Source organism: Neovison vison, chromosome 1 (genome assembly GCF_020171115.1).
Source record: "Neovison vison isolate M4711 chromosome 1, ASM_NN_V1, whole genome shotgun sequence".
NCBI lineage: Eukaryota > Metazoa > Chordata > Mammalia > Carnivora > Mustelidae > Neogale > Neogale vison.
In genome coordinates, this window is record NC_058091.1 from 210,413,007 (window position 1) to 210,433,663 (window position 20,657).

The window sequence follows — 20,657 nt, forward strand, 5'->3', positions numbered from 1 at the left end:
ATCCTCATCCACCTGTTAGGTGGGATGTTTGGGGTCTCCTGACTTCACTGTAGACAGCACTAGCTCCAGCTCCCTCCAGGGCCAGCGCTGCGGGAAGCCTATAAATCACCGTCTGAATATCCAAGAGGTGCTGCCCTTCAGAAGGGAGGCAGCGCTCTGGCTGGTTAAGACGTAAAGATCCTTTGTTTAAGGGACACAGAAGAGACTCTGGGACAAAAGTAACTTTCCTAAGGAAAGATTCAGAAATAGCAAAAGCATGGTCAGTGTTAGCATATGATATTCTCGCCTTTTTGAGTCAGAAGTGGTTTTGTACATTTTGCTTTCAAGCTGTCGGCACTCCAAGAGTTGGCCGGCGAGATTGGGGGTTACAGCCCGTGCTGGGCAGCCAGCAGTTGGAGTATGGAAGCAGCTTCTACCACCTGCTATCTGTGTCATTTGGGGCAGATCGTTTCACCCCCCGAAGCTTCCATTTCCCCATCTGTAAAGCTGGATAACAACAACATCTACCTTCCCTCTCTTAAAAGGTTGAAGTGAGGGGGTAAATGAATTAATATTTGAAAACTGCTTACAGACACAAAAACAAAAACATGGCCAGTCTTGTCACTCAGAACGCACCCTCATAGAGGAAACTGCCTTCTAGGTGGGGAGGGGGCGAGTCATGTTTTCAAGTTGCCTATAAAAGACCAGGTGCCCCGTATCATGATTATAGCTGCCTCAAAGCTCAGACTGGTTCAGTGGAAAGAAGAGCCGTGGCTCAAAGCAGAAACGAACAGGGAGCCTGGATGGGAGAGTCCCCCACGGCCGGCAGGCCGATGGGCAGGACCAGGTGGAGGGGAGGAGGGGCTGAGCCCGAGGGCAGGACGGCGGGGCTGGAGGGCGGCTGAGCGCCCTCAGAAGGGTCCACAGGCGCTGTTTAGTCTGATCTGTAAGTCAGATCCTACTTACACCTTTCATCCTCCCACCCACACTGAAGGTCTGTACGAGGCTCATCCTTGGCCCAACCTCCATTTCAGATTGGGAACAAAGAATAGATCTGCACTCAGTGCTCTCATTTGATGCTAGATTTAGTGTCTTGCTAAGCAATGCCAAAAATTTTAAAAATTAAAAAAGGGGCCCCCGTCATCTGTCGAAATAACTGACAGAAGAGACGAACTGTAGAAACTCTCATTTTAGGACATCCTGTTCCCTGCGGTCTTTGAACACACGAAGTCCCTGCCATCCCAGCAACACTGGCTTTCCTGCCTCAAGTGGTCAACCGGGCACGATCCCACTGGACCCCTGGTCTGAAGCGGCAGGCTCGAAGCCCAAAGGCAAAGATGCTCATTGGTCCATTCCCTTATTGGGAAAAGAGCCACCATCTCCTCTGGGACTGATAAAACCCCAGCACTAATGTTACTTAAAAGTTTGCTTTGTCTACAGACCCCACAGAGGTGTGCCCCTCTTCAGCAGGCTGATTGCTGGGGCCAAGCAGAGATGACCTTGCTTTCCTGTTTCAGAGGAAGGGGGCCCTGCTGGAGAGAGGGAGGAGTTCTGAGCCAGACATCAGGGAGCTGGGTCTCGCTCTCAGCTGTACCTCTGAGGGGTCTAGGACTGTGCATCTATACTGGAGCCATCCGTTGTCACATGTGACTGTTTAAATTTAACTAAATTAAATAACGTCCCAACTTCCGTTTCTCAGCCACCCTGGCTGCTCCATTTCCAGTGCTCCATGAGCCCCATGTGACTACTGCACGTGGCACTACAGATACAGAATGTTTCCACCATTATAAAAGGTTCACCTGGGCAGTGGTAACTGACCCTCTCTGAGACCTCATCGCCTCCCTGGTCCGGTCCGGTCAGAGTAACTACATCTGCCTGGGTTTAGGTCCCCACAGGGCTCTGCCAGGAGAAGCCATCTGTGACGTTCTGAGCATTCATCTGTGGCAGTTGCTCTAAGAAGTCTTACCTCACATAATCCTCACAATCGCCAGAATACAGAAGGGACACCATCCGCACTTAGATGGAAGGAGAAATGGAGTCCTGGAGGAGTTGAATAGTTTGCTCGGGCACATGGCTGGTGGATGCGAGGGAGGGGATCACCATCCGGGTAACTCCGACCCTGAAGCCCTCCCGATCGCCCCTCCGCTTCTCCAGCGGCCTTCCAAAAGCCCCTCGGTTCCGACATCCGTGCTACATGCACACAGTGGTGCGAGGTCAGCTCCGACGGGGATTTCTGGAGGTGTGAAAGCTTTCACCTCAACTACTACCCGGGACTACAAAGTCGAGTTGTGAGAGCTGCTGATTCGCGTCTCATACCCCAACCTCTGTTTATTTGTTAAGTGTGCTCAGGATATGGATTCTAACAAACAGACACTAGGGTCTGTGTGAGTGTGTGTGTACGTGTGTACTTCTACATGATGGACTACATATAAAGCTCTCTGATTATGGGAGAAGCACGTATGTACGTAACAAGTATCATACATACCGCTCACAGTGAAAGAGCAAATGGGGGGAAATGAGTGTCATTGGCCGATAAGGGATTTTATCCTTACTATGGAGAAAGTACGTAATATCAGTAAGAACAATAGTAAAACCAACAGAAGACTGGGAAATGCCCGAGATGAGGGGCATGGGCTGGGAAGACCCTCTTGGGTGCTACCTTATCTTGATCAGGGTAGTCGTCGTTGTACAGGTGCGTTCAAGGTAAAAAGTCGCTGAGCCACACTCCTAAGTTCAGTGCCCCTTATACGAATGTCATAGCTTGGTAAAATGCAACAAAGCATACAAACGGAAACACAAACTCAAGAGTTCTTCGTCATCAGCTAAATGCATGCTCTTTGTTCCCCAAACAATGAGTGTAAGAGGACTAGTGAGTGAGAAACCCAACAGCTGAGTCATTTTGATACAGTCTGTGAAACTGCTCGCCCACATGACCTGAACCTCCTGTGCCACAAACAAGGATGTAGTCATCAAGCAGCGGCACAGCTGTTCACCGATCCCATTAAACTGCTCTGTCCGCTATCCTTCCCCACCCTGCACATAGCTCTGGGGCTGGCACCAACGTCTTTGAGAACTTTTAGGTACAGAATTCTATCTTCTTCAATCAGAATGGCCAGTCCAATACATTATCCAAGTTCCCCGTTCAGTCCGGTAAGACATTTCCTTCCTGGTCTAGCTTGGCCCGCCTTCAGCCGGGAAGCCTCCCTAAAGGTCCCCTGTTCTTTCCTCCGAAACACTTCCTCTCCACTCCCTGCTTCCCCTTCCACATGCCAGGGCAGGTGGAGCTGGACCCTGCTCTGGATGTGGTAGACGGACGGTGGCTAACTCCTATGGGGCACACGGTGGGATTCCTGGAGTCCTCTCCACTGGAGACTGAAGGCTAGCTCCCCTGACTCAGGCAACATCTGGATCCTCTCACGCTCACATCTACCCTGTGTCTGGCACCCTCTGGGGCTCGATTCTTACTAGTGAATGAATGAAGTAGGGAAAAGAGAGGAAGTAGCAATAGTTCGTCCATGAGTTCCATGGGGAAGGAGATGTTTATGTGAGTAGGTCATTTTTATCTGATCTCATGCTTTTAAAACATTCCCCCTGACCTACGGTTAAGAAAACGAGGGATCATTTCATTCTTGGCCGGGTGTCCCTCCCATGGTACCGAGTCAGAGTGCGCAGGTCGTAACCTGCAGACACCACTGCAGGCTCCTTCCTTAGTACTGTTCTGTGGTCTGTAGGATTCCCCAAACAACTGGACAGAGTCTCTCTCCAGGATCAGTGGATCAATAAGGCAATGCAGGAAAACCAAAATTGCTACAGATTATACATACCAGGCCTCTAACACACACACTGGAGGTCAGCCTCAAAGCCCTGCCCTCTCTTGTCCGTGCACAGAGGACAAAGCAGCCCGGGAGCACATGGTTAAAAGCACGGTGGCCCCGAAACCTGCAGACAGCTTGGAATTGTGCAAATGACACATGAGGCCTCCTAGCAGGAAACACTTGAGAAGTGTGCAGACCCCTAATGAGAACACTTCTTTCTCTCAGATTTTCTACACACACAGCCCTGATTTCTGGTCCCTTGGTGGCTTTAGTCTCTGTCTAGGCTGACTTCGGGAACTATAAATGCTTGCGGATGACCTCCTGGAGGGAATGCATAAACTGGCTTTGAGAATTCTTCCTGGGCATGTCCCAGGTGCCCAGCATGGCAGAGTCCTGAGGAAGCAGACACAAGGATGAAGGAGACAAGCCGGGTCTGCAGGGAACTAGGGGCTCCTTGTCCCGGGATGAAATGTTCATCTCCTATCCTTAGCGAGAAGGGATCTGGTCACACCCACCTACGATGGACTTTATGTCTTTCATGCTTCTCGATTCAATGTTGCCTTTAACCCTCACTACACATCCTTGGGGGAGGCAAGAGATGGACAGAAGAGAATATTCACCCCCAGTGAGGCTGAGGAACAGAATTGGGCCCCACAGAAGATATAGGGGCAGAGTTGGAAGAAGAACACGTGTGTCCTGACTCTGGGCTCCTGCTTCCACTAACCCAGAGACAAGGCATATGGGAGGAACCCAGCCAGGCCCTGTGGCTTCCTTTCAGCATGAGAGGCAATAAATGAGTGAAAAGACATAACAAAATGAAGAGAAACTAGGGCAGAATGTATAGCAGATGAAAATTTTTGGAATCAGGAGAAAAAAAAAAAAAAAAGCATCCTAGTCTTACCAAAGGAAAGACTTACTAAAGGAAAACCTAAGGTTCCAGAATGGCATTCTAGCACACTGCAGGGAAGGAGTTAGGGTGACATCCTAGGGAAATTTTATTTCTCTGGAGAGCCAACACGCATAATTCTGCCACTCTATTTCTCCTGAATTAAGTTCAGGGTCCTACCTACACATATAAGTCACCTTTGGTGAGAAATGAGAAATAGATACATGATACTTAATATTGTGTAGTAGATTCAATTCTCCAGATTATCTGAGGACAAAGCTACATCTTGTCACTTCCCTGAGGCTTTTCTGTTTTCAATAAACAGAAGTGATTTCTCTGGTTGGTCTACCATGTGAGCAGTAATGCAATTTGCCATGTTTGGCTGTATTTTTTTTTTTTAAAGATTTCAACTTCCTACTCATTTTTTTTGGAAAATTATTAATTAAAAATAATCAGGTTGCCACAATAATGCCACAGTCTGGGACTCAACCAGCAGAGAGTAAATCAGGTAATGAAAAATCCTATTGTCCAAGCCCTTTGGTTTGTGAGGTGAAAATCAAAGACAGTAACAGTGAGGGTTAACTAGCAGAGTTCTTTCTTTCTTCAAGTACCATGGCGGGTCTGCTTGTCTGGAGTCCGTCCAGCCAGGGGCCACACCCACACCCTCACTGGCTCAGGCCACGTCAGGTGATGGAGAACTCACCCAAATGAGGAAGGAGAGAATGTGCACACGATGAGGTTACAATAGGACAATTGGAAACCAACCACAGATCCTTAAAATACACTCACACATTCAGGGAAGGGAAGAAAAGACAAAGGTGGGAGTGGTAAGACCTTCCTCTGGCACATCAGGGTCTAAATTTTATACAATAATCGTGTCAGGACAAAAGACTGGATATTTGAGCACTGTGTACCATCCACACATGACTCCCATGTCGACAGGGTCTGAGAAGCTGGGGTCCCAGTATGGGCTCCCTAAATGGAACTGATGACCAAGTGCTTCCCCACATAGAAGCACGCCCTAAGTAACAGGCTACAAAGTATCCGAACTGTCGGCTTACATTTAGGGTGCTTTGTGGATTACAACTAAATGCCTCAGGACACAATCTGAATAAAGAGACCTGTACTTCCCTATCAAACCACTTTCTATCCCAGTGACTTGGTGCTATTCAGTCTAATACTACCCATAGGCACATACATATTTATGTAAGTACAATGCAGCCAAGGTCAAGCCAGATGATAACACCTTCCTGTAAAGCTCTTTATCCTAGAAGCAAGGGATTCAGTCCAGCCATCTCCCCATCTCTTGAGTTCTCTTCACCCAAAGTAGAGTGAGCCCCACATACTGTAAATTGCTTTGCGACTCTTTTCTAGCTATTGAAAGAGTTCTGTGTGAATTGTGAGGGATTCTGGTTTCAGATCGTTAGAAAAAGAGGGCACTGGGCATTGGCAGAGAGGAGGTGAGGCTGTCAGGGAAGCCAGATGAGAGGTTTTGGAGAGAAGAGTTGCAGACAGCAGGGAGCTGAGCCCCAGGTCAGCCTGGGCTTTGGCTTGCTGCTGGGAAGACACAGAGGGGCCTCTGTGAAGCCGTGTGCCCTGGAGGCTTGCACTACATTTTTGAAGCACCCACGGGCCCCTTGAATCAGAACTCAGGACCCTGGAGTCCAAAACCAGAGAGGAATGGGATGGCTGGTCAGATACGGGGTAGACTTCATTATCATGTATCTGCAGTGAGCCAAACAGGACTTACAAGCAGCTCCCTCAGACGATGAGGAGGAGAGACTAGACATTTTCAGTGGGCTCAGGATGGTCCTCAGAATTTGAGTCATAAGGGATCCATTTTTACCTACTTAAGATGCGTAAGATAAAATCTTTAGATCGCATATTTAACGTGCTACCTTCATTTGAACTTTAATTAACACTTAAGAATCGTCATGGGCTAACTGATGTCAAGGCCCAAATCCCAATTAGTGGGATTCCCAATTAGTGAATTCTCCTCCCACAGGGATCGCAGGTGCCTGGCTCTCTCCTGACCCCATCTCATGGACTGTGGTCACCAAGGGCCACATGGCAAACCCATGACAGCCTCTGGGAAAATACTGAAGGGAGACCTGGGAGCTCCTCTTTTCTCTGTTTCTTCAAACATTTTATGTTTCATGTGTTCTGATCTGAGCCACTCGGGGCCCCTTCCCTCTCTTTAAAACTCTCCTGGCACAGTGCCAGGCAGTCACTGTCTGCCAGGGGCCGCCCATTGCTCAGCAGTGGGTAACCAAAGCACGATGCGTGCCTCCAGCCCATGAAGCAAAGGAGGCCCTTACCTTATTTTCTGAAACTGTGATGTGGGTATACTTTATACGAACGTGTACTGAAAACACACAAACAAATAACAAGTAGGTCTCCTGTCAGCATGATATAATTTCAAAAACAGAGTACTAGGAACCAGAACATCAAAGGCACGAGACAAAATGTCTCTTAAATCCGCCTGAGAAAATAGTCCCCAACCAGACACCAGAGTGTGTGGGCCCAGAATATTGTTCATCTCCAGGGCATCTGCTGTTTACCTCAGGAGAGGAGCAGCTGCTGACCCCCAGGGGCCCAGATGCAGCTACCTTGAGGGCCCATGAATGGCTCCCTGGGAGGCACAATATGGTGGCTTTAGTGCCCTCGGGTAGGTGTCGTTGCCTCAAAAGATGAGAAAAGAGGGGAGCTGGGCTTCCCCTCCTGTGTCCTGCTGGATCCTGGATATTTGGCAAATACTGTGTGTCTGCTTTGATCTGTATGTCTATCCTAGTTCTTCCCTTTCTTTCTTTCTTTTTTTAAGATTTGTATTTATTTATTTGACAGACAGAGATCACAAGTAGGCAGAGAGGCAGGCAGAGAGAGAGAAAGGGAAGCAGGCTCCCCTCTGAGCCGAGAGCCCAATGTGGGGCTGGATCCCAGGACCCTGGGATCATGACCTGAGCGGAAGGTAGAGGCTTTAACCCACTGAGCCCCCAAGTGCCCCATTCCCTTTCTGTTCTAATTCCAAAGTTTCAGACCCTAATTCCATAGACTCAGAAGGCATTTTATAAATGTCACGACTTAAAAAGTTGGTTTTTAAAAAACCCAAAAAATCCTTGAAAGTAATCAATGATACCACTAAATTACCTGTGCATGCTTTGAGACCCAGTGACGGAGGACATTCAGGACTCGATTGGTGGCTGTTCTCCGAATAATAAATTCTTTGTCGCATGTCCTCTCAGTGTTGTTAAATCCTTAGGAAGAGAATAAACACACACATGTAGTTAAAGCCAATCCCCAGGAATCTGGAAAAGATCACTTATTTTAGGACCTGGGTTAACGGACACTTACAAATACACACCTTGGGAGAGAGGTACGCGGGGTTTCTTACTGTAAGTAAGAATTTTGCTTACTATTATACCCGCAGCTGTGAGGACACCACACAGATACAGGTGAAATTAAATGAATAATGTACACACATTTATTAAAGTCACTGATTAGAGCTAAAGCCGATCTAATGACATTTCCATTTATGCCTGCCTTGTTCTAGAACATAAAACCAAGAAAGTTTTAACAAAGCATTTAAGTGAACACTAGTTGATAACTTTTGCCCCAAAGTCATACAACCAATAACATTTTCAATATTCAGATGCATTAGCCCATACCTTGGCTCATAGATGATACAAATACCTTATTATACGCCCATGTACTGAGAAGGGGGATGGCAAAGTGGTTGGTTAAGAACATGATCTCTGCAGCCAGACTGTCTGGGTTCAAATCTCTGTTGTCCTTCCCTGGCAAGAATACAGCACCTCTCTGTGACTGGTTTCCTTGCGTCCTACACGGGCTAATATGTACCCACTTCACAGTGTTGTTATGGAGATTTAGTCAATACATGTCAAGCATTTAGAATGCCATCTGGAACAACAGTGAGAGCTCAATAAATACACTTCAGTACTGGTTAAGTGTCTTTGGTTCCCCACTGTGCCAATGTAGGTCTCGGTCACCTTTTCACTATCAAGAAACTACTTCAATTTTTTTTCTATTGAGTCTCTGTTTTAAAAGATTTTACCTTCCAATCATGATTAAGTGACATATTTCCTTTTAAAAATGAATGCAAGCCTTATTTAACTTATATAACTTCACTGGCAAAGTTCCTGAAAGTTGTCTACACTCACTTATTCCATTTCCTCATCTTCTACATGCTCTCCATCCTACTTCCTTCTGCATCCTACTCCAAGCTTCTCACCCCCTCTTATCACCCAAACAGCTCTTATAAAGGTCACTAGTAACCTGCATGTCTCTGTATCCAGGGGATATCTATCATCTCTCCATTGGAAAGCTCATCTGATGAATACCTAATATCAAATCCTAAGGTATTTATATCCCTAGATCTCTTCTCTGGGCTCTGGATCCATGTATCCAACTGCTTTTTGATATTTTCCTTTTAGATGTTTTAAAAACCTCAGACCCAATCTGTATAAAAGAAAAAGCCATGGCCTTCCACCAAACCATGTCACCAAACCAGTGATCCGAATTTCCTAAAGAGACATTACTAGCCATCTCGTTAATAAGCCAGAAAATGTGGAATTGTTCCTGGCCCATCTCTCTCACCTTCTTCCCATAATTTTATTTGCTAAGTAAATCTCAAATCTGTCCATATCTTCATCTCTACAAAGCCAAAATTGAAGTTGAGCTACCAGCACCTCTCAGTCTGGCCTACTGACAACAGTCTTGTCATTTCTTGCTCCCTCAAATCTGTTCTCTTCTCTAAAGTGAGAAAGACTTTTTTCAAAGGCCAAATTACATGTGTCATCCCCCTGTGTAAAGCCCTTCAGTGGCACTTTTTATTAACAGAAGAAGTCCTTAACACAGCCCACAAGTTCTTCCATGGTTTGACTCCTAGCTCCCTCTCAGCCTTTTCTGGAACCATATTCTTCTCACTTCTCTTTCATCTTCACCCCAGGGCCTTTGCACATACTGCTCTGCATCTGGCAGAATTACCACTCCCCTTTTCATTCAGTGAAAGCTATTCTTGTTTTTTCACTTCCCCTTCCTGGCCTGAGTTGAACACATCAACACATCTCACAGCACCATGCACATTTACTTTCGGGCACTTGTTCCATTCACAATTTCACTTATATTTATGTAGACAGGGATCGGGTATGTTTTTGCTGAGCACAACGAGCACATATCTGGCATGTAGCAATGCTGTATACAATATACGTTTGCTGAATAAATGAATGAAAGCCTGGAGAGTGAGAATTTACTAAATGTTGAATGTGATTTGAATGTTACGATGATAGAGTGAAAGATAAACGAATAGTCCTCAGAGTCTATGAAATGAGTTAGACAAAAAAAAAAAAAATCAATCTATGAATGTCTTAAGAGCAGAGGCCCTTTTTCTACACTGCTCTTTGGATGTAGGCAGGCATCTCTCACCCTCCGGCAGACACAGTCAGAGGATAATGATGCTGTGCTCTTGACAGAACAGACCTCTTTTTAAAAAATCTCTTGCTATTAAAAGTTCACAAATCCTAGGTAAAATATAATAAATATCTTTTAAAATGCATAGCTGAGTTCTCAAGAAAATGAATTTTCTAGGGTCAAACACACAGGGACTGGAAAACCGGAACCAAGCCTCTGAACTGATGCTAGCAGCCTCAAGAGGAGATCAGTTCGCCAGTCTGGGAAACACAGGATTTGGACTGTAAATCCATGTGGTTCAGGAGGAGAAACCCCAGGGCCTTCATGAAGTATGAGTGAGAGAGTAGGAACTACGACTCCCATATAAAGCTGGAACTTGACCAGTCCTCTGTGAAGAGTGGATGAGCGGGAGAAAGTGCTCCAAGTGCATAAGGAGACCATTGAGAAGCTTATCCATCTCAGCCTGAATCTCTGTGGGGATGGGAAAGGAAGCTTCCCTGATAATTGATAGCCATAGGCCCGCTTCATGTAGATTTGAAGCTCAGATAAAACCACAATGGGGGGCGCCTGGGTGGCTCAGTGGGTTTAGCTGCTGCCTTCGGCTCAGGTCGTGATCTCAGGGTCCTGGGATCGAGTCCCGCATCGGGCTCTCTGCTCAGCAGAGAGCCTGCTTCCTCCTCTCTCTCTCTGCCTGCCTCTCTGCCTGCTTGTGATCTCTCTCTGTCAAATAAATAAATAAAAAATCTTAAAAAAAAAAAAAACCACAATGGGATGGCCTGTCCCTCTAAATGAGAAGCTAGAAAGTGGTCCACCCCAATGATAACCCTGGGACCCCTGACAAAAGTATACACAAAACCTCTCTGGAGGGACAGAAACTCAACCTCAGCCTGTACTGGCTCTCCACTAAAAACAAAAACAAAACAACTCTGAAGAAAAACTCACAATCCAAAATTACAAAACACTCAAACTGTCTGCCATGAACAAGGATCAGTAGACACAGGGAACAGCCTGTGAGGAACAGCCCATCCCACCCCTCCACCACCAACAAGAATTCCAGGTACCAGAACTAATAGACAGATCCAGTTTAAACATCCTAAAGTCAACATGTTAACAAAGACTAGTGATATAAAAGTGGACACCGAAAACATGATAAAATAAAAAGATTTTAGTCAGATTTTACAAGAACCACATAAAACTTCAAAGTTAATAGAATTATTCTTTCAATGACTGTTAAAAAATAGATAAGCTAAAATCAAAAACTCATAGGAACATTAATTAGACAGACATTAATTCATTAGATTAGATAGGCCCCACTGAACAAACAATAAACTGCAAAGAGATTTAAAAAACCAGACTTCAGAAAAGTATTCAGATGCAGTACTAAGAGTTAAACAGAGAAAACAGAAAAAAAGTGTTAAAAGACAGGGAGGAAAGAATTAGAAGTTCCAACAACAACAACAACAAAAAACAGAAGGACAGTATAGGAAAATAATTTTTTTAGACTTGATGGAAGACATGAATTTTCAGGTTCAGGAATTGCAATGAACCCAAGGAGGATAAAGAAAATGAAAGCCGCACCCAGAAAAGCTGCAAAATGATGGAACTCCAAGGCAAAGATAGCTTTGAAGCAACTGGTGAGGATATATTTATGATCTGCAAAGGAAAGGCAGATGAAAAGGACAGGAAATGGTATGGGGACTGGGGCGAGTGGATGAGAAGGCTCAGATCAACCAAATTAGAGACGAGACTTCAAGTGGAGTGAGAGTCGGAGAATATTAAGGCACCATCATTTTGCCAGAGGATGGAAGTCAAAAGCTCTTAGAACATTGACAAGGGGTAATGAGGTAGACTCCCACCTGCATATGTAAGTATAAGGATGACAATCAGTGAGATGAGGATAGATGGGAGAAAGAGAGAGGCAGAAAGATGAAAATCAAAGTGAAATATTAAGAAAGAAAAGCACCTTTAACAGAGCTGCTACTCCTTTAATGTATTTTGGAAAAAGCATCTATCACTACTGGCCTCTTCGTGTCTGCATCAGGGGTGGGTGGCAGGGGAGTTTATTCTGAAAGAAAGCCAAGGAACAGTCATCTGCTCTCCACGTTATTGCGTGTCACACATTAAAAGACCACTTCAAGGATTTTCTTTATCAAATTTCCAATATTTCCACAAATTCAAATCTCAACCTCTATTACTATTGAGGTTAGGATTTGATTATACTGCTTAGATGTTCTTCATAACTCCTAACCACCACGTTATTTATCTTTTCTGTGGAGACTGCAGCTTGGTAAGTTCTCAGGATCTCTGCTGCTCAGAGCTCGTCACCTGCTGCCACTTGCAGACTCAACATTCTCTTGGAAGGTGACCCGGTACTACTTAAGCGATCTCCAACAACACAGACTCAGTGCAGCTGGAATAATCCTCAGCTAGTAGGAAAGATGAGTAAGATAGCAGGACCAGCCTCAGGCAGGACCACCCTTCCAAGTGCTGAGAACGAGGGAGGGAAGGCTCCAAAGACACACATCCCATTGCACCCTTCCCAAGGCAGGCCATCCCCGTGTGGCTCCAGGATGGACAAGTCAAGTCCAGAGCAATCCTCTACTTAACCTCTCTGTGGCTCAGTTTCCTAACTTGTAAAATGAGCAGAATAAAACCATGGAACACTATGTTAAAAATTAAATAATTCTTGTAAAACAAGGAAATCATACTCAATGAAAACATATTTATTATATTTTCACCTAGAGCTGGCTTCACCCATCCACCTGCCCCCTTAATCTAAAGGCCCTCAGTAAATATTTTTGCCAGAAAGTCAGTTATAAGCTGTATGTGAAAGCAGCAAGGAGTTGATGAACATCAACTTATTTCCTTCCTGGAGAACCTTTCTCACTGCTTGATCAACAGATGGAGATTTTTGATTTTCTAAAGAAATACTCTCTCAGTTCCATGTAAACCAGCAACAGTTTAGAAATTCCCTAAACCAGATACCTGAACCAGCTTTCTGAGGGGGCATACCTGTAGCAAATGCTGTTAGAGCAAGTTTTATAAAAGGAGCTGCTGCTTATTCATGAACTGAAATTAATGCCTTACCTGGGCTCTCTCATGTGCTCGTTCATGTCATCAGATATGCCCATGTCCCCATTTTTCACAGACTTTAAAGCTACATGATCAGAGCAACAGTTCTCCATCACTCATCAGGCTTCCTCCTTATTTTAAGCCACCATCTAAGTTGGAGGCTGCCTGGGCAATATTTATTTCTGAATTTTAGCATGAGCTACACAGCTAATTGATGGTAATTCCGTGTGGAAACTATTCGATCCTAGAATCACAGATCCATCCCTCAAGGAGTTCCTGCACCATTTTTTGGGGAATAGCAAATAGAAAATCTTTGCAGGGCTTTACACAGCTTTCACCTGTCAAGTGTGACAGCACAGAGAAACCACGTATGCCAGGAGAGTTTCTTTTACGGATGCACCTATCTGGAATACAGCTCCCCTAGAGTCCTGCCTTTCTCAACTTTTGCATATTCTTTTGAAGTTGTAGGCACTGGTCAAAATGACTAATGTGGGCAACAAAAAGCCATCTGGAAAAGTGGTAAGAACCAAATCACCATCCATGTGAATTTAAGAATGAGATTCAATTTTACAGTCCTTCCCTCCATCCCCCAGATGACTCATGCCATCCCCTATAGCAACTGATAGATGTGACATCTCTCGCATTAAATATACACTCCCTGGTGAAGGGATTTCATCTCAAGCATCTTTATAGGCCCTTCAGCTTTGCACACGGGTACTCAGCAGTTACTTTTCTTTTCTTTTTTTTTTTTAAGTTTATTATTTATTTGACAGACAGAGATCAAAAGTAGGCAAAGAAGCAGGCAGAGAGTGAGGGGGAAGCAGGATCCCTGATGAGCAGAGAGCCCGATGCGGGGAACCCATGATCATGACCTGGGCCGAAGGCAGAGGCTTTAGACCACTAAGCCACCTAGCCCCCCACTACTTTTCTTTTTTGTAACATTTCCCTCAAGTTACATTTTTCTAAGCTCTTCAAATATTCCCCACAATTTTTTTTAAAGACTTTACTTATTTGACAGAGAGAGAGATCCCAAATTGGCAGAGCACAGGCAGAGAGAGAAGGGGAAGCAGGCTCCCCACTGAGGAGAGAGCCCGATGTGGGGCTCGATCCCAGGACCCTGAGATCATGACCTGAGCTGAAGGCAGAGGCTCAACCCACTGAGCCACCCAGGCGCCCACCCCCCACTGTTTTTCTTTTTTTCTTCTTTTTTTTTTTTAAAGATTTTATTTATTTATTTGACAGAGAGAAATCACAAGTAGATGGAGAGGCAGGAAGAGAGAGAGAGGGAAGCAGACTCCCTGCTAAGCAGAGAGCCCGATGCGGGACTCGATCCCAGGACCCTGAGATCATGACCTGAGTCGAAGGCAGCGGCTTAACACACTGAGCCACCCAGGCGTTTTTCTTAATAAAAATTCCATCACTCCCTATGGAAACAATCTGAAAGTGCCTGCAGGTGTTTTACATCTGAAGTCAGGGCATACTTTCACCGTATCACTGTGGTGACCACAAATCTGAAATCTATCACAACCAGAAGATACAATAAAGTAGTGGGGGAGGCAGCCAGGGAAACTGAAAATAGAGGGGGAAAGGGAAAGCTTCACTTTATTCTTCAAATGATATGAAACTCAGCCAACTTCACTGTCTTTTTTGTCAGAGGCAAGTAAAATAATGTGATAGGGAAATAAGACGACACATAGGTGGATTATGGGCTAGTCCAGTTAGAGCGACCCTGAGGCTACAGAGGACAAACTAGAAAAGACAAGGAATTCTTGAGCAGAGGGAAGTGTTTTAACATCAGAAGTAGATGGCCAAAAACTAGACCACAGAGCTCTTATGAATTCCAACAAAGCACCTTTAAGCCATCCTTCTGAATTGGTGAGGAAAGTCAGAGTAGAATCAAAAAGAGCCAAAAAGCACAGAGATAATAATGCTATCAATGGTCCATGGTGATGGGCTGTCAGGGAGAAAAAGTAAATGCTAACTATTGGTTACTGTATCACATACCTAGGAACTGTTTCTTGTCGTGTTTTTATCACCACTATTCTGCATTGCTGGTCTTAATAAATTTAGGCTTGTTGAATAAAGGCACTGGGAGCACTTTAATGTTTTACATCAGTGAGGGAATTAAGAAATGCATGTCAGTGATGCATTATTTTTCACTTCAAACAAATGGGGCTCAATCTCTCCAATAACATCACTTGTATCAATATGCTTTATCTAGTAAATATCATCCTAAAAAAATCATGTCATATAATTGGTTTGTACATTTCCATGCTCTTGAGTTACAACATATTTCTACCCTTTAGTTGCTGGCATGGAAAGATCATTAATCTTTATTACTGCTGTTTGCCAGGCACTGTGCTAGGAGCTTTACAAGTGGTATGGAATTGCATCCTCATAACCAAGGACAATAATTCCAATTGCCATTTATTGCATGTCTACTGAGTAATCAGCAAAGTACCATGAATAATGTGGCTTCTTCAACAACAAGAGCATCCGAATTAGGGTAAATGTTATTCCCATTTACAGATAGAGAAACAAAAAGAGGTGAAGAAACTCGGCAAAGGGCATAGTTATTAAAGAGCAAAGCCAGGATTTGAGCCCAGGTCTGCCCATTTCTAAAGCCAGAGTGCGTTTAATTGCATCTCATTGGCTGGATCCAAAGTTTAGACTTCAATTTTTTCTTACAAGGTGGCAAACGGACACGTAAGGCTACAACAAAAGATCCTGGCAAAGCAAGTGCTTCCCTTTTAGTTCTAAATTTTACGTGTGCTGACAGAGTGGCCCCCATTATAGAAATCTGTGTATCATACTGTAATGAGTACCAGACGTAAACCTTTATCTATCTAACTAGAATTAAAGTTTTCTCAAAGTGTGCTCTTTCCCCAAATTCAGTATGTTTCCTACTGTGACCATCAAATAGACAGACCAGTGCTTTTTAAATTTCTAGTCATGACTTATTAATGGGGAATGAAATTGGTTTAGTGGGCTGTTAGCAGAATTAAAAAAAAATGCAATAGATGAAAACTGACTGAATGGATTGTACATAGAGAAGATGAGTATTCTTCAGGGAAATTTTTGTATTAATAGTGTGTGTGTGTGTGTGTGTGTATCCTGAGTCAAAATGTAAAATGTACTTCTACAAGTACGTTGCAATAAAAAAGTTTGAAAGTGACTGATGTAGACAACCTGATTATTAGACTATGTTTAAATTATCTGTATGAATTTCACAGAACTCCTGGGGAACTGTGTGCTTTACTCTGAAACGTGTCTGCAGGAGCAAGCAGAGGTAGCTGCTTCTCCTACTGGACCCCGCTGCTTCTGTCACCAGATACTTTCCCCACTCCGTGCCTAATCCTCCTGTTTGTCCACACTGTCTCATTCCTTGGTTCCCGGTCTGTTCTCCAGCTGACTCCGTGCAGCTCTCCCTCCTTCAGGCACCTCACTGTCTCATCGTTTTTCTGTGCACTCCAACCCACACCTCCAGTTCCAATATGCCCACAAATCCCTCATTTCAAGCTTCTTATGAGAGATGTCCATATAATGACACATTCTATCTTCATAAGTAGTACACTTATGTATTAGAGGTATTAAATTAAATGTAAAATTAAACGTATGTTTCTTGCTCTCAAGCTCCTCCCCATTTTAATTTTCCCTTGAGTTAATGGGATAATCACACTTTCGGCCTCTCAGATGGAAAACCTTATTCCTTTTTTTTTTTTTTAAGATTTTATTTACTTATTTGACAGAGATCACAAGTAGGCAGAGAGGCAGGTGTGGGAAGAAGCAGACTCCCCATGGAGCAGAAAGCCCAATGTGGGGCTCGATCCCAGAATCCTGGGATCATGACCCGAGCTGAAGGCAGAGGCTGTAACTCACTGAGCCACCCAGGCGCCCCAGAAAAGCTTATTTTTCTCTGTCTCTCCTTTGCTTTTCCCATTCAGTTAGCAAATACTGTTAACTTTCTAGTAGCATCTGTCAGATTTGTCCCCTTTTCTCCACTCTCCTGCCACAATGCTAAGTTTAGGTTCTTCACACATGTGTAGTAGCTACTGTCTCCTAGATAATTCTCCTTCTTCCATTCTCTCTGTCCTCCTGTTCTTCCTCCATCCCTAATTCAATTATTCGGTCAATAGCTACAGAGCCTCTACTGTGTTCCAGGTACTGTGTAGGTTCTGGGGGACCAAGAGATGTGGTCCTTGAGCTCATGGAGTCTGCTCTATAAATGGGGAAGACATAACCTTCAAACAAGTAAAACACCAAAATGCAGAACTGGAAACCCTGCAAATGAGCAAGTTGCATGTCTCTTCAAAAATAATCTTAGGGCGCCTGGGTGGCTCAGTGGGTTAAGCCGCTGCCTTCAGCTCGGGTCATGGTCTCAGGGTCCTGGGATCGAGTCCCGCGTCAGGCTCTCTGCTCAGCAGGGAGCCTGCTTCCCTCTCTCTCTCTCTGCCTGCCTCTCCATCTACTTGTGATTTCTCTCTGTCAAACAAATAAAAAAAAATTCTTAAAAATAATCTTAAATCTCCCTTTCACTTGTTCCTGTTCTAGCACAGGTATTTCTAATGTCTCTGTACTGCACACTGAACCAAGTAGAAAATAAATTCCTAGATGTGAAGAAGGTAAGTTACTTACACAAGGTCACACAGCTAGTATACTAAAAAAGAAAAGGTAAACACAGACAATCAGGAGATTTGCACATACACTACACTGAACCCATGATAACAGTGTTCTATTGCTAAGATAACACATGAGGCAATGAACAAATGCTGCATAGTGGGTTTTGTTGTTATTGTTGTTGTTGTTGTTTTTGCCTATTCATAAATGTGTTCTTATCTCTCAGTTTTTTAGTTCTTCTTACATTAACCTGAGATTTTCTCTAAGTACAATTAACTTTAACAGTGAAAAAACCATATTTTTCTAGACTGAGGAAAAGAAGCTCAGCAGGTTTATCATGATCTGTGATTAAAAAAATACACAAAGAATGGCAAAATCAATACTTTTCACTTGCTTTCATCTTTCAAGAAAATAAGTAACTATCAGCAGAATTGTTTTTATGGGTTTTTAAAAATGTGTGTTGTAGATCCATCCTTCCTTCCTTCCTTCCTTCCTTCCTTCCTTCCTTCCTTTCTTTCTTTTCCTAAGAGAGCCAGAGAGCAGGTGCACAAGTCAGGGGAGAAAGTCAGAAGGAGAGAGACAGAACCTTAAGCAGGCTCTATTTCTCTCACAGAACCTGATGTGGGGCTTGATCTCACAATCCTGAGATCATGACCTGAGCCTAAATTAGGAGTTGGACGCTCAAGTGACTGAGTCACCTAGGCGCCCCTGTGCTGTCAAGATTCTTAAAGGAATGATTTTATACTAAACTTAACACTTGTGAGAACCTTTGTGTGTTATTTCTATTCTCACAGTTCTAGAAAATATATTCCTTGCTTTTACAGATGGGAAAACACAGGCTCAGAGAAGTGCAGTAGCCACATAAGTTCACAGAGAGTAAAGGGAGAGACAGAATTTATGGCCAGATGATCTGACTCTAAAACCCAGGTGCCTCCCACTGAAACACAGCACCTGAGTGACGCTCCCAGGAAGTGCAAGGTGCTCCTTCTTATGGCTGGGTCATCGTCAGCCCTCCCACTGCTGCCCCACCAGCTTCTGTGCTGGTGTGGAAATGCAAAGGAACAGGAATGCCAAGAATGAGGGTGATGGTGACTTCTGCCCAAGCAGAACTAGGGCATTTGAGGAGTCGGTGGGAAGTGAAGCCACCAAGTAAGCAAAATTACTTGTCAAGATTATTGCTGAGGCAAGAAGGAAAGAAAAAGCCTAGAAACCGAGAGGTGACACAGGTTCATAGGGGACAATAAGCTGAGCCCACCTGAAAACTAAGATACAGCAATCTGAAAAAAAAAAAACAAAAAAAACCAAACCCAAAAGGCACAAGATCTAGATTACTTTATGTCAGAGTTTGTTGAAAGCACAACCACTATTAGCCAAGAGGTCTTTGAAAATACAGGGAATTTGGGGACTTTGGGGGAATATGGTGGAGTAGGAGGACCCTAAGATCACCGCCCAAAGACACATCTAGGTAACACCCACATGAGAGTAAACAACGCAGAAAACAACACAAAGACTTGGAGAATAGAGTCTCCCCAGCTAAATACACAGAAGAGGCCACACTGCAGAGGGTAGGAAGGGCAGAAACTTAGTTGGTAGCTAAGCAAACCCATGGGACTGCCCTCGGAGGCAGGGGTCCTGTAGGTGTAGAAAGAGGAAAGAAACAGACACACTGGGCAGCCCAGTATGTCTATAATATTTGGCCTTGAAAACCAGAGTGGTATAACTTCATGAGTTCTTTCAGTCAGTGGGGCTTAACACCTGGAACTTTAAAAGTCAGCTGGTTTGACTCTGAGAGAGTTGCAGGGCCACAAGAAATGGAGTCCATGCCCTTAAATTGCCCGCACAACAGCCCTTCTGAGATACAGCACAGAAGGAGCAATTTGGAAAACACTGGGGATAAACAGGAGAGAGATTTCTTTAATCCTCTCAGAGCATGTGCTGGAGGGGCAGGGATCCTTGGGAGACTTCTCCGGGAATGAAGGAGCTGGTGGACACCATTCCCTCCAATGCCCCACAGCCTAGACCCATGGACACCTCTGGGCACCAGCCCTATAACAACACCCTTTATGTCTAAATTGCTAACAGTATGCCCCCTGTGCTTTCCTATGGATATGTCCCCACCAGCCAAGCCCGAGCACTTGGTCTCCTCAAACAGCAGATCTGCACAAATCTTGCTTACACTGTATGCCCAGCCCCCCACCATTCTCCTGCAGACATGCCCCTCCCCACCAGTACACCCTTGGCCAGACCCCATCCAAAGCAGTGGCACAAAACTGGAAGTGTGCAAGCAGCCCCAACAGGGACCAGCATGACTCCAGAAGGACTTCTCTCCTCCTGCCCCAGGAGGAGAAGAAGATAACCAACACACACCAGGCCAACTGCAGCTCTGTCAAGAGGTTGGGGCAGATATCTGGTCTGACTGTAAGCCCTGCTCACCATTGGAATTTTCTCAGGGGATGACACAGAGAAAGCCCCCTGCAGTTCAGGGCTACTGTAGCTCTGGCAAACCCCTAGTCTGACTCAACTCAAGCCCAAAGTGACCCCAGACTGCCCCACTGATAAGCCATGGACTAAGCCCTGCCCAAAACAGGTAAAGAGAACCATTCCAGATAGCAGGGGGCATGCAGCCCTGAGGAGACAGAGTAATACATCCCCCCCCAAAACAAAACAAAACAAAACAAAAAAACAGGTCAAAAATCACAATGAGGAGCTAAATGAAATGGAGGTAAGTAATATGCCTAATAGATAACTTAAAGAATGGTCATAAAGATACTCACTGGACATTAGAAAGAGTGGAGGATCTCAGCAAGACCAACAAAGAGACAGAAAATCTAAAAAAGAACAAATCAGAGATGGAGAACTCA

At 44.6% G+C, this 20,657-nt stretch overlaps 1 protein-coding gene across 2 annotated transcripts in view; it reads right to left on the minus strand.

Moving 5' to 3' along the window:
- RASGRF2 (Ras protein specific guanine nucleotide releasing factor 2) overlaps positions 1-20,657 on the minus strand; it is a 250,309-nt gene that overhangs the window by 38,941 nt on the left and 190,711 nt on the right. For both annotated transcript variants that reach the window (XM_044266218.1, XM_044266225.1), the window contains exon 18: positions 7,828-7,934. In XM_044266218.1, coding sequence (XP_044122153.1) covers positions 7,828-7,934 — 107 coding nt within the window. The remainder of the gene's footprint in view (positions 1-7,827; positions 7,935-20,657) is intronic.